At 31.4% G+C, this 15,533-nt stretch overlaps 1 protein-coding gene across 1 annotated transcript in view; it reads left to right on the plus strand.

Moving 5' to 3' along the window:
• Nucleotides 1-15,533, plus strand: part of LOC568664 (uncharacterized) — a 208,162-nt gene that overhangs the window by 81,180 nt on the left and 111,449 nt on the right. The window contains exon 37 of the mRNA XM_073937296.1: nucleotides 449-619. Coding sequence (XP_073793397.1) covers nucleotides 449-619 — 171 coding nt within the window. The remainder of the gene's footprint in view (nucleotides 1-448; nucleotides 620-15,533) is intronic.

The following is a 15,533-nucleotide window of genomic DNA, read 5'->3' on the forward strand; positions in this document are numbered from 1 at the left end:
ATTCAACAAAAGTGTTTACATAGATTTCTTCAATGTCTTATTAGAGGATGAGTGTTCTGTTTGTGTAAATGTTGGATAATTTAGAGAAACATTATGATTCAGTCTAATAATGAATTTGAACCTCAGTGCAATTGTTTAGTCTTTCAGACTGCAGTATCAGTGAAGAAGGTTATAAAGCTCTGGCTTCAGCTCTGAGATCAAACCCTTCACACCTGATAGAGCTGGATCTCAGAGGAAATGATCCTGGACAATCAGGAGTGAAGGAGCTCTTTAATGTCCTACAGGATCCTCAGTTTAAAACAAAAATTAGTTCAGTTATGATGTGAAAAAAAAGGCATGCTTTTTATCCAAACAGTTTTTAGAAAGAGTATCAAAAAAATATGCATAAAATGCATTTTTTAATTATAGCATAATTAAAAGTGAATTAAATTTAAATTTTGATTTTTAGGTTATTGAGTCCAGCTGCTGATGAAGCCTGTTCGTTTGTGGCTGTACATGTGGGTGAAAACCCGTTACTCCTGAAAGAACTGAATCTGAGTAATTATGAACTAGGAGACCCACGAGTGAATCAACTCTCTGCTCTACTGCAGGATAAACACTGTAAACTCAACACACTCATGTGAGTACAATGTACAATATTTTATAAATATTGACACATTTTTCACAACCTATATGTATGGGTTGTGTCTAAGGCCACCAAAAATGATCATGCGAAATGGTTGGCATGACTTCAATTTCATGAGGTTTCTTGAACAGCAGTGACACTGTAATATAATCAGAACTTAGTACAGTATATTAAATTGAACTAAGTATTCTATCATTTGTTTAAACATAAAATGAGATGGAATGATGTTTAAATGTAAGTGTCTTGAGGAGCTGCAGCGGAGCACTAAAAATCCACAGAAAATATTGTGGTAGAGTAAATGTTCATAATATAAGGCACAATGCAATGTAACATAGTGATCCTTGTCTGACATGAGACCCATATTATACTGTGTCTCAATTAGGCAGTGCAGATCACTGATTTTAAAAACAGGAAGATACTGAATGTGGTGAGTTTATAATGTCCTGACAGTTCACCGTAAGCATTATATCACTCTATATTATGTTCAGGCTCAGTAATTGTGGTCTAACAGAGGAAAGCTGTTCAGCTCTTGCTTCAGTTCTCAGATCAGACTCCTGCAGTCTGAAGGATCTTGACCTGAGCAATAATAATCTGCAGAATTCAGGAGTGAAGCGGCTCTCTGATGGACTGAAGGACAACTGTAAATTGGAGAAACTCAGGTGAGGTTATGTCTGACATGTTAAATTTGCAAATGATAGTTACATATTTTTGTTTGCATAAAAAAAACAAAAACAAAACAAATCCTGTTCCAGACTCTCAGATGTCTTGTAAATGTCTGTTCTGTATTTTTGTTTGAATATAAAATGAATTCCCTGTTCCAGACTATCAGACTGCAGTATCAGTGAAGGAGGTTATAAAGCTCTGGCTTCAGCTCTGAGATCAAACCTTTCACACCTGATAGAGCTGGATCTCAGAGGAAATGATCCTGGACAATCAGGAGTGAAGGAGCTCACTGACTTACTGCAGGATCCACACTGTACACTGAAGACACTGAGGTGAGATGTGATAAAATTATACAAATTCAGTGAAACAAAGATTTTTGTTTTTGTTTTGGAAAACTGTAAAAGAACCTGCAAATTTGGCAGTGAAAAATTAATTTTAATTTTGAATGTTTTCACCAATAACTTTAGTTAATATTTAAATTAGATACAGTTTCATCTTCCCATCTGCAGGTTTCTTAGTTCTGCTGTAGAGGAAGTCTGTAAACATTTGTCTGATGTTCTCACTGGGGACCCGTTAATCCTGAAAGAACTGAATCTGGGTGGATGTAAAATAGAAGACAAAGTGAGTTATCTTGCTACTCTACTGCAGGATAAACACTGTCAGATCAGCACACTGGTGTGAGTATTGCACATGGTTTTATGCTTTACCTGTTAAATTTTATAATTTTTTTTATTAAAGAAGATTTTGAAGTGAATTTAAGAACATTTTGGTTTGTTTTCTTTCTCTGCAGGCTGAACAATACCAGTATTACAGAAGAGGGTTGTGCTAATCTGACTTCAGCAATTACGTTAAACCCATCACACCTGAGGGAACTGAACCTAAGTGATAATAAACTAGGAGACTCTGCAGTGAAAAACCTCAGTGATTTACTGATAAAGACACAATTCAAGCTGGAGAAACTACAGTTCGTAACCTTACTAAAAACTACTTTGCCTTTTGTAAATCTTCAGTAAAGTCTTTTATAAATGACTACTTGTCTTTTTCTCTTTCTGTCTTCAGTTTGAGTAATTGCAGTATTACAGAGGAACAGTGTGTGATCCTGACTTCAGCTCTGAAATCAAACCCATCACACCTGAGAGAACTGAACCTCAGTGTGAATGAAATGGGAGACTCTGCAGTGAAAAACTTAAGGGATTTTCTGATGAAGCCACAATGCAATCTGGAGAAACTACTGTTAGTAACTTACACATATAAAGCCTCCAAACTATCATCGCCAAATTCTAGTTGTCCTTCTATCTTGGACAAAATATTGCCCAGAAGTTTCCTGGTGTATTAATGATTAAATGGTGTTTATGATGGATTTGACTCGCATGTTTTGAACGTTAGTTTCTGTGTACTTAACATCAATATCTTTTCACTTTCTTGTCTACAGTCTGCGTCAATGCAGTATTACAGAGAAGCAGTGTGAGATCCTGACTTCAGCTCTGAAATCAAACCCATCACACCTGAGAGAACTGGACCTCAGTAGAAATGAAATAAACAACACAGGAGTAAATCTTTTATCTGAAGTACTGAAGGATTCACACTGTAAACTGGAGAGATTGAGGTGAAGAACATACACTTTAGAGAATTACAATGATTAAAATCAAAACACTATTTCAGCATCTTATAGTGGTTGTGAGTACATATTGAAGTTGCAACATTCTTTATTTGTTTTGTATCTTTTATCTTCTAGTCTAATTGAATGTGGCATCACAGATGTTTCCTCTTTTGCTCACAATTTGATGAACACAGAAACCCTGAAAGAGCTTGATCTTAGAAACAATTCTATATTAATTTCAAGGCGGAAACTGTTATATGTGCTATCAGACTCTAACTGTAAACTGAGGTGAGTAAACTTTTGGTGCATTGTAAAAGTTTACCTCTTGGATCTATATGAAATATGAAAGGAAAATAGCATTACACTATTGAAACAAATGGCTAATTGTTAATTTAAGCATTTTTAAGGTGCGATAGACTTACATTTGCTGACAGAAACACTGTTTTAATTCACAATTTGAAACATTTACTCCTGGTTCATTTATCAGCTTTTTTTTAAACATTGCGTTCTTTAGTTTAATAAACATTTATATCAGTGTTTTGAATGTATGGTATTTAAACATTTTTATAAATGTCTACTTCAAATAGTTTGATTCAAAATGAACTAGCCAACACATTTTTTCATTCTTCCTACAGCCTAGACAAGGGTAACTTGCATCAACGTTTTGCTGAATTATTTTTTGATAATCAGTGAACCCATCATCATCAGGTGAGAATCATCACAAAAGCTAGTTGGTCCCTCAACAACTTTCTCAATACTGCTAAATGCCAAGTCAAGCAAATGCTGCAATATTGCTGCATATTTTGGGCAGCTTTATGTGGAATCATGTGACGTCACTGTAACACAATATTTGTAAATTGATCAAGATTGAGTGTGCTTTATAAAACAGACTAGCATGCTGATAGAATGTGTGATGGAGATGCTAAATGAAATTTTCTATGATGTTTATGTTGGGAGCTATCAATACTTCTGACAGTGTGTTTTTTATTTTTTTTCACATTTCATTTTATCAAAATTATATATATATATATATATATATATATATATATATATATATATATATATATATATATATATATATATATATATATATATATATAAACACACATATACACACACACACACACACACATATATATATATATATATATATATATATATATATGTGTGTGTGTGTGTGTGTGTATATTAGTATGTCTGATAATATTTTTTCTTCTGGAGAAAGTCTTATTTGTTTTATTTCTGCTAGAATAAAAGCAGTTTTTAATTTTTTAAAAACCATTTTAAGGACAAAATTATTAGCCCCTTATTATAAGCCATTTTTTATAAATTATATAAATTTTATAAATTATAAGCTATTTTTCCCCTTGATAGTCTACAGAACAAACCATCCTTACCTAGTTACCTAAACCTAGTTACCCTAATTAATCTAGTAAAGCCTTTAAATGTCACTTTAAGCTGTATAGAAGTGTCTTGAAAAATATCTAGTAAAATATTATTTACTGTCATCATGGCAAAGATAAAATAAATCAGTTATTAGAGATGAGTTATTAAAACTATTATGTTTAGAAATGTGTTGAAGTAATCTTCTCTTTGTTAAACAAAAATTAGGGAAAAAAATAAACAGGGGGATAATAATTCGACTTCAACTGTGTGTGTGTATATATATATATATATATATATATATATATATATATATATATATATATATATATATATATATATATATATATATATATATATATTATTTATTTATTTATTTATTTTTTTTTAATGGGATAGGATAGTGGAGGACAGACAGGAAAGCATTGGGAGCAAAGATAGGGGAAAGATCGGCATAGGACATTGAGCTGGGAATCAAACTCCAGTTGCCTTGAGCATTATGGTGCTATATGTCGGCGCACTTAAACACTAGGCTATTGGCGCCGACCAGATTTTATTATTTTATAAGCCAAATTAAATCAGTTGTTTTTTTTTCACAATACTATAGCACATTACTTACATACAAATTCATACAAATATAATTAGTTTTCTTTTAAAACTTTGAGAACTTCATGCACATTTCTAATAAAAAAATCTCTTCAAATAGTACATGTGATTTTTTTTTTCATTTCACTTGCTCTTTTGTATTGCTGTTTAAAAATGATTTGTGGAAGAGGCTTATACGTACAGTCGAAAACTGCAGCAATAATAGATTCACAATTTCATTTTATAGGTGCCATGGAGGATGAAGAATGGTCTGCTCAGGGCTCAGATATGTACTTTCAGCAGACATCTGGCTCTAAAGTATAAAGTCCTGATGGAAGTAATTTGCCTTTCAAAGAATATAAGTGTTAAGTGTATACCTTAAATACGTTATACTCCATGTGGCACTTCTGGTTTACATTATATCTTTCTGACATTGAATATACGAACTATGTTTGTTTACATTTAAACCATAATAGTTGTCATGAATGAACAAATCAAATAGTCTTTAATCTTCTCATGTATTAGTTTGCTGTATTATAAATTCATCCTGTTTCAGGACGTTTTATTAAACTTTTACTGAAATGAAGCTACCAAAATGACTAATTTTGTCACAGTGTGCTGTAATAATAAAAGACCACCAGACTTACAGAAAATCTTGAATTTAACATGTTTAGTGCTTTAAGTCAAAACCAGAATAAAAAAAAATAACTGACAGTTTTTATAATCTTCATCATATTGTTTTTGAGTGATTTTTTTTTTTATTGTATAATGTGCCATGACGCTCCTGCCCTAATTTAATTGCCCCTTGAGGGATTAATAAAGTTGTTAAACTATAACAATGTTGTTTTCAAAATTTTTATTATAGCAAACAGTATTTTGAATATGCACTTTTAGACAGAAAGGTACAAAAGCCGACACTGGAGTGATACAGTTTTAAAAGTACATTTTTATGACTTTTTTTTTTTTTTTTTTTTTGCACCTTTAGATTTGTGAGTGTATAAAAATGTCCACAATATGTACGTTTATCAGTTGTGAAAACAGTTTTCACAGATAAGTGTAGCACTTTTTACTCATTACTTTTGGATTTCACAACATGTGAACAAATTGTGAAGGATGGAAACGCTATTTTAAGGATACTTAATGCTTTTCTGGACAGTTTCTCATTAGATCAAATTGCAGCACTCTCACAGTTTATGATTAAGTCAAAGATCATTTTCAGAGTTATTCATTTTGCAAGCTCAAACATTTTAAAAGCTTGTTGCACCCATATGTTTAGTAATGAGATAAGGTTGTAGAATTTTCAAGTTATTAGTTATTAACATAAAAGCTATTGGCTATTAGTTTTTACATTGGTCTCAAGATAAAATAATTTCACAATACAGATAATTTCATCAATTCAGATACACTATACTCTCAGAATTAAAGGCAACTCAGTCACTGGGTAACTTTGTGCCTATTTGTACCTCAGTGGATTCAGAAAGACCAATCAACACTTTAAATCATATTTGTACTCTAAATAAGGATGACACTAAGGTCTTAGCATCAGTCTGCTAATATAATATCCGATTAGAAAACTAATGTAGTTCACATGAAGTGTTTTTATGTTCATCAAATAATTAGCTGAATGGAAAATCGTATTTTGGGTTTTAAATAAAATATTTACAGAGTCTAAATCGGAGTAAAAAAAACCCCCAGATAAACATGCTAGTGTCACAGAAGCAGCTCTATTACAACTTCCTTTGCAAAACTAGATACTAGAAAATGATTCAGTTGCTGACATTTTAATAATTTAATATCTAATAACAACAATACAAGGAACAGATCTCGTTCACATATCTTAGAAACTGAAGCTCAAATAACTGCTATTCAGTATAATACAATTTGTAGGATGAATGTCAAGATAGCATACAGCCTACTAATAACTTACAAACTGAATAGATTTGGTGTCTAAAAAACTTTAGAAATTGCATTTTCAGAATTGAGCATGTTAGATGACAGCCCTGCGTGTCATTTAATTTACTACCTTTTTAAAAGGTGGAGTAATCCAATCCAGCAGGTGGCAGTATGAACCAGTTTGGCTGTTCTCGCCAATGAATCCCACGAAGAAGAAGAAAACGAAAGCGATTGAAAAACAACACCAAAATATATCCAGCTGCAGAACCGCAGAACCACACACGTTTTAGGCACACAATCTAGGAAACACGATTTAGGCAAACCATATATGGTAACTAACTAACTCTTTAGCATTATCGCCACCTATTGAATTTCACAAGTATGGTTTCCCATTGCAGTCATTATTATGATTATATCGTAATGATCACTTTAAGATCTCTGCATTTCTGAACTCAAATTATGTAAATAAAAAATAATTGGTTAAAGACACTTATGACTTTATTCACGTGTCCACATACACAAAGAAAACATAATACACCGTCTAATTGTTGGATTAAGTGTAATAAACTAATTCAAGTTCTTATTCTTATTATACTTGGTTAATCACTTTGTTGTAAAATATAAAAAGCAAACAATAATATGTCACATTGAAATGAATTAGCCTACTAGTTAATCATTTAAACAATATATATAGGTATAAACTGATTATCTTAACTGATTATCTGATTATTTATAAGTTTATAAATAAACTACTATCTATTACTAAACTGTCACAGCTGTTATTATATATATATTTTTTACTTATTATTTTTCATTATCAATAGTTAATTTGTTCCTATTGCTAAATTTTGATTTAAAAACTATTTATTGCTTACTATAAATTACAGTATTAAATAAGGAAAATCATTAATTAAAAGGTTATTAGAAAGTTAAGCAAATAAACACTATTAAATCGCTTGAGTAAAATATTAATATAGTGTTACACATTTGTTACATGTAAAAAGATTTTTGTTACATACAATGTATTATTGCCAATTTTTACCTGCTAATATTTCCTTCATTATAAATTAATCCATTATATAAATTAAACCTTGTTAAATTAGATCGTTCAGCAAGGCCAGGAAACGAGTATCTGCCATATTATTGTCAGATAATAATGACTGATCAGCTATAATGACTGATTAAAAACTGTTCAGTATATTGAATGGCGATCGAAAACAATGCTCCCCATTCGGCCGTCTCGATCGCAATATTTGTGAAATAAAGTAAAGTAACACTTGTTTATTGTGTGAAATATTTATTAACCACATATATCAAAATATATCGATGACGATGTTCAAAAAGACGTTAATAACATTAACATCTGTCGTAACCATATTTTGCCTAGCTTGTGTCTGCCAGATTGTGTGTGCCTAAAACGTGTGTGGTTCTGCGGGCCTGCAGCTGGATGTTATTGACAACACCAGATGAAAATATAACTTCAAGCCTACATTTACAAAAAAAAAAAAACTACATGACTCAGAGAACATTGCTATATATCTCAATTTAGCACATACAACTGTTTTACAACATACACTCACGGAGATTTATTAATAGTAACCCAATTCAGCCGTGTTTGCTCTGCTGCTAAATTTCCAGCGATGGTTGACTGAGCTAGAAAAAAGATGCACACGAAAACTTTCAGTGCTTTAAATCATAATTTACTAGAAAAACAACTATTGGTAGTTTGTAAAATTCACTCTGATGTCTGTGGAAACGGCAATGAGAAAAGGTTACACTGTGTTTTGCTAGCTAGCCTCGTTTTTTAGCGCCAACAAGCAAAAAATATTGTATTGTTTTCAGGTGTCAAAATTAATTAATTTTAAACACATTATGGTAAAACAAGCTAAATCCTCCGCAAATGGGCTAGGCAAAATAAATTGCTCAAATCTGAGGATGAGAAAAAGCTATTTTTAGATGGCTGATGACAAAATATGGCATCCACACTGTTAACCCTTACTGTAGATTATGCAGTAAATAACTGTAAAATAGCCAGTGTTTAGCTGTAATGAAAGGAAACAGTATTTTACTGTAAAATCAGCAGGATTTGTATAAAATTCTGTAGTGCAAAGAATAAATTACTGTAATTTATGTACCCATTACAGATATTTACTGCAATAATAAATGCTCAACCATTACTGCCCCATCTACTCTGATGCATTATGTTGCTATTTATAATATAAATATGTGTGTTTTCTTTGGTTCCTTTTTTGTTTTGAACATAAAGTATCAGGAGTCAACCAATGCCACAAAGCTTATTAAAAGGTAAGTATAAGATATGGACAAGATGCATTTAAAGGCAAAAATAATCACACATTTAAAGGCAAAAATATTCACAATATTCACACAGCAAAGAAATTGTCACAATAATTATTATAACTTTGTTTACTTTTCCTGTAATTGATCTAATTTACCTAATTTGACCTATAGTTAAGCTTTTAAATTGCACTTTCAACTGAATATTAGTATTTTGCTAAATTACTAGTAAAAATGTGTTATTTAAAAAAATACATATCTTAAACAGCACGTACATCCATGTTTGCAGAGACTCGATGAATTTGTCTGGAAAACTTCAAATGAAATAAGTAAAAGTGGCATTAACAATATAGTATAAAGGCTTTCCTAAATAAATGTATAAATCATGTTATTTGTTGTGTTTTTTTATTATTACTACAGATTTGGAAAAACATGAGGATCAGATTATTTATTATTATTTTTTGCTTTGGGTGAAGTTTGTATATTTGTATTGTTTTTATTTAACGATATGTGCATGATTGTGATAAATGTAGGCAGTTGCTTTGAAAATATGCTATGCACCAGGGGTGTCAAACTCCTGGAGGGCCTCAGCACAGTTGAATTTAGCTCCAGCCCTGCTTCAACACACTACAATAAATGGCAAACTGTTCAACCATTACTGTCCCATCTACTCTGATACTCTGATTTATGTTGCTATTTATAGAGACGTGCATTTTAAAGGCAGAAAGCAATGATTTAGGCATCACCACACACTCCCACAGGCTGTCTTTTTCTAAACAAAGGTGTTAAAAAAAGTTTTCAGAAAATGCTGGCCCTTTAAGGGAGCCAGGTGTTTGATTTGTTTACTGCTGAGTGTGCTCTATTCTCTGTCTATTAATTCAGATGTTGAGTCTGATATGTTTTAGGCTTTAAATAAGAATCTACAATGAGTAAGTAAAATGTGTTCAAATGTTTTTGAGGGTTTCTAAAATAAGGCTGTGTTTTAAGTTATATTGTTGTTATCTTGAAATGTGTACTTGAAAGCTACATTGTTAGCTAGTTAGCCTCTCCTCATATAACTTCTTACATTACTTTTAAGTATATTTATTTATTTGATACTGCATATTGCCATAATGTACAGATGCTAACAGTTTTATGTATCTTTCGGGCAACTAAGCAGTTTTTATGCACATAAACACCATTAAATTCCATCACCTCAGTAAGGTAACATGTGCACAGAAATCATCACAGGGAATCACAAAAACATGATACACATATTCATCCACACACACAAAAGCTCCACTGTCAGGTCCCAGGTTGTGAGTTTGTTGCTAAGTATTTTTCAGAGCTGTGCTTCCACCTATGCATTTATATTAGAAACAATAGAAAAGTTTGTGGTCATGAGATTTTTTGGTCCCACTTTATATTAAGTGGCCTTAACTAATATGTATTTACACAGGACTTAATAGTTTGTTACAATGTACTTATTATGTAAATACATGTATTTACTGTGTACTTATGCTTGATTAAATACATGTATGTAATTACATCTGTAACTAATTTTTGTAATTACATTTGTAAATACACTGTTGACCATCCCTTACACCTTAACCCACCCTTAAACCTACCCATACCACCAAACCTGTCCATAACCCAACCTCTATCCCAACTCAAAAGCACCACAGGTGTTCTCAAATACATTATAAACACAGTAAGTACATTGTATTTACTTTTTTGATGTAAGTACATAGTAGTTAAGGACACTTAATATAAAGTGGGACCGATTTTTTTTTTTAAGTAAATAATAATTATAACAATAAAAGATTGGATCTTTTAGATTTTCGATGTTGTTGACTTTATTTTTGTTTTTTATAATTATTTAAAACTTTTTATTGAGTGTTGACGCAGTATGTGCCTGTGTTTGACAAACATGTTTCTATTTATATCTAGAGTAAGTGTGTTTTCTTTTCATATGCTTATTTTTTTAATTATTTGAAACTTTAAAAAATAAAATAATTATTTTGTGTTTTTTGCGGTTGCATTTTTTTATGCATGGTCAGCATTGAGGAGAGAGTAACACATTTCACTGCAGCACTTTCTGTCCGTGTGTATGTGTGTATGTGTGTGTGTGTGTGTGTGTGTGCAAGTACATTTTTTTATTGGACATGAGATTGTGATAAATGTTTGAAGTTGCTTTAAAAGTATGCTATATACCATGGGGGTCAAACTCCAAGTTCCTGGAGAACTGCAGTGCAGCAGAGTTTAGTTCCCAACCTGCTTCAACATTACCTGTAGATTTCTAACAAGCCTTAATTAGTTTTATCAGGTGTTTTCAACTAGAGTTACAGCTTAAAGTCCCGATCACACTGTACTTTTCTCCTTATAGACTTCCATTCATACGCATGAGAATGCTGCAGACCTGGAATGATAGCTCATGTGACAAATTTCACAGTTCGCAGCATTGGAAAGTTCTAGCTTGGAGAACTCTGACCAGCGAAATCACATCATGTGATTGCTTGAGACCAATCAAAGATCAAAACATGACCTGAACAAAAATTTTAACTATGGACCAGTCGCTCGCTTTTTCAATCTCTAACTATTTTGTTTAATCCTACTTTTTTTTGCAGTGCCGTATGACAGAATTTCGCATGCTCAAACGTTAGTGTGACTGCAGCCTTACTGTGCAGACCTGTGGCTCTTATTAATATGTAAGAAAATATTTATATCTTCTGATTTCTTAATTTTGTTATACATTTTCTGTTGTATATTTGTTTGCTGCCAAAACAATAAAATACATTTGTCTGTATTTTTATGCCTTCTATTTTTAATAGCAGGTAAGAATACTAATTATTTTTAGTAACACTATGACACTATTAATGTGTATGCAGTATAATGCTATGAGTTGTAACACTACAGTACAGTAATTAACTGTACACAGTTTCCAGTTAGTTACCACTACTGCTCTATTACAGTAATTAACTGGCAACACTGTTGAAGATCCCACCTTCAGAAAAAAGGTAGATTCTAAACAAACGGCATGCAGAATGGGAGCAGTGCTAAGTAAAGTAACTTTTTGAATTCCAGCACTTAATGGGAAGAAACTAAGTATTCATTACACTTGATTTTTTAACACAAGACAGCGTATTGGACACACGAGACTCACTCATGGACATTTACTTAAAAGAGAAGTTCCTCCAAATATAGGTATTGCAACAGAATCCAAACTGTGAAACATATAGGCTACTTTTGTAATGCCTAATTTTTAATGTTAGTTGACAAAAATCTTTACATTTTTAGACTTTAAACAATTATTTAAAAAGTACAAATTATTTAAAAATAGTAGAATTTGTAACAAAAGCAAATATAAAAAACAGTTTCAATGTTTTTTATCTTATGCATTGCAATTGATGCCTTTTAAATGTTATAAACCTTTATTTACTTAATTAGTAAGTGATATTCATAAAAGGTTTTGTCATGACATAGAGAAATTGATATGCAATAAACTCAAATTTTATACATAAATCAAATGTAAGGTTTAAGCGAACAAATGTTATATAAATAGATGCAGCTAGAAGAAATTATAAATAGAAAGGTTTACTGTCTTGAAGGGATAGAGGGAAAGTGCTTTTGGATTTTATTAATAAAAAATACGTACTAATTTTTATTATTACATGGTTAAAAATAAAATAAAAAAGTCGTTCTCTTTGTCTGTCAGCGTAGGGAACCTGGTCTGACCTGCCACGTTGTATATTCTGTCATTTGTGATACACAGACAGATCGGAACTAAATATTTCACACTAAACGCTGGTTACACCATAAATCAATTTATGTTGGCTAATCTCAGCAATCAGCAAATACGAAGCTTTTCTGTAGAAAGCGAAACTGAAAGCTCCACATGCACTTCCCCGCAACAATCTCAGAACGAGAAGTTTAAATGGAAATAGCCGACATATATGTGCACACGTCCCGTAATGCACTACGATTTACTAAATGTTCTCAATTCGGAGTTGTTTGAAAGTACTCAATGACTTGAGTTAAATCCATTTCGATGTTCTGCCAGCAGTGGAACTTTGTCGAACGGGCAAAAAGTTTATGTCGGTACTGTACGGTATAGGCTACCTGCACGTGGACGTTTGTGTATTTAATACATGATCCCTACATCAGCAAGAGGCCGACGGAAATAAACAATCAAAAATGAAGTTGACGGTAGTTCATCATTTTCCACCTAATGAGAGGTAAGAAATCTTTATTATTTTCTCAAAAACGGTCTTCTAAGTGAATGGGAAGAAGTGTAACATTTTATGATGATTAGCCTACAGAAACAAGCATTTGCAACACGCGTTGGAAGGTATCAAACTTTGCCGCGGGGGATTTTGTTTTTGTCAACTGAAATTTTTGAAACTGTGCAAAACATCACATGCCCTTTTTCTTTGTGTTTTATTTTAAGCCAAATGTTTATTAGTGTAACTCTAAAAATTAAAGTAACCTTGAAGTAATGATGAAATTACAATCCTATCGAATATTAAACCTAATAGTTATTTTCATTGTTTTTTAACATATACAGTTGAAGTCAGAATTATAAGCTCATCTTTTATTTTTTCTTTAAAAAATAAATAAATATATATATATATATATATATATATATATATATATATATATATATATATATATATATATATTTCCCAAATGATTTTTAACAGAGCACGGAAATTTTCACAGTATGTCTGATTTTTTTTTTCTTCCGGAGAAAGTCTTATTTGTTTTATTTCGGCTATAATAAATGCAGTTTTTTATAAATAATTTTAAGGTCAAATTTGTTAGCACTTTTAAGCTATATATTTTTTCAATAGTCTACAGAATAAATCATTATTATACAATAATAATTTAAGCCGTTAAATGTCACTTTAAGCTGTATAGAAGTGTCTTAAAAAATATCTAGTCAAATATTATTTACTATCATCATAACAAAGATAAAATAAATCAATTATTAGAAATGAGTTCTTAAAACTATTATGTTTAGAAATGTGCTAAAAAATTAGCAGAGGGACTAATAATTCTGACTTCAACAGTATATTTTTGACATGTTTAACCAGAGTTTTCGTAGTAGTACTGTGGTTACAAACTACAAACATCATTTTACACTTTCTCTACTCAAAGTGTTAACCATGGTGAAATTGTCTCTCTTAAGATGACACATTTGTTTTTTATACACGTTTTGCTGTCGTTACTAACCAAATATTGTTTTCTCTCATCAATGCAATATGCAGTTTAAGCTGAACTGGTGAATGTTTACACAAACCAGTGTTGATCTGCACGCAGTATGTCAGAGGAGTGTGGAATGGATTTTCCATCTGAGATGAGTTTCTCAGAAGACGACAGGTCAGAGATTCATTTTCTTTTCTGTGAAAAACAAAACTTAAATGTTTGTATCTAATGTTTTGTTCAAATTAGGATGTCCTAAAAGCTTTTATTCGAAAAAAAAAAGACATGACAAACAGGGCTTGTGTGCAGTTTGAATTAAGGTTATTCTACCATTTGTTGTTATATAGGACAATATTTTGTCGATTTACAACTATTTAAAAATCTGAAATGTAGGAGTTTAGACAAATCTAAATTTTGAGAAAATCGCCTTTTAAGTTTTGCAAATTAAGTTTTTAGCAATGCATATTACTAATAATAAAAAGTTTCAATTACCAAATTATATAATTGTTTTTGGCATGAAATTATGAAATATGGAATTTTTTTCCCATATACCGTTGAAGTCAGAATTTTTTACCCCCTGAATTATTATCCCGTTTATTTTTTTCCAAAATTTCTGTGTAACGGAGAGAAGATTTTTTCAGCACATTTCTAATCATAATAGTTTTAATAACTCATTTCTATTAACTGATTTATTTTATCTTTGTAATGATGACAGTAAATAATATTTTACTAGATATTTTTCAAGATACTTCTATACAGCTTAAAGTGACATTTAAAGGCTTAACTATGTAAGGTTAACTAAAGTAATTAGGCAAGTTATTGTATAACGATGGTTTATTCTGTACACTATTGAAAAAAATAGCTTAAAGGGGCTAATAATTTTGACCTTAAAATGGGTTTTAATACATTAAAAACTGCTTTTATTCTAGCTAAAATAAAACAAATAAGACTTTCTCAAGAAGAAAAAATATTATCAGACATACTGTGAAAATTTCCTTAAGATTTCCTTTAGATTGGAAGAAAGAAAGATAGAAAGAAAGAAAGAAAGAACAAAAGAAAGAAAGACACACACAGATGGGTTCACATAACGGACACCTGTCTAGTCTGTGTGGAGATATGATTTACTGTTTTATCAGGAAGTTATTCACGTTGAGGATCCAACACTTTCATGGCAATTCATAACTTATTGGTTTAGGAGCTAATCTATATGAATTTGTATGATCTCACTCATACAGTTTTGTTCAATTTGAATAGGGGTGGGGTTGGGTGCTAGGCTCTTTTGAAAAATCATACAGAGTGAGTGAGTTG

The sequence above is a fragment of the Danio rerio genome, chromosome 22 (genome assembly GCF_049306965.1).
Source record: "Danio rerio strain Tuebingen ecotype United States chromosome 22, GRCz12tu, whole genome shotgun sequence".
Classification (NCBI taxonomy): domain Eukaryota; kingdom Metazoa; phylum Chordata; class Actinopteri; order Cypriniformes; family Danionidae; genus Danio; species Danio rerio.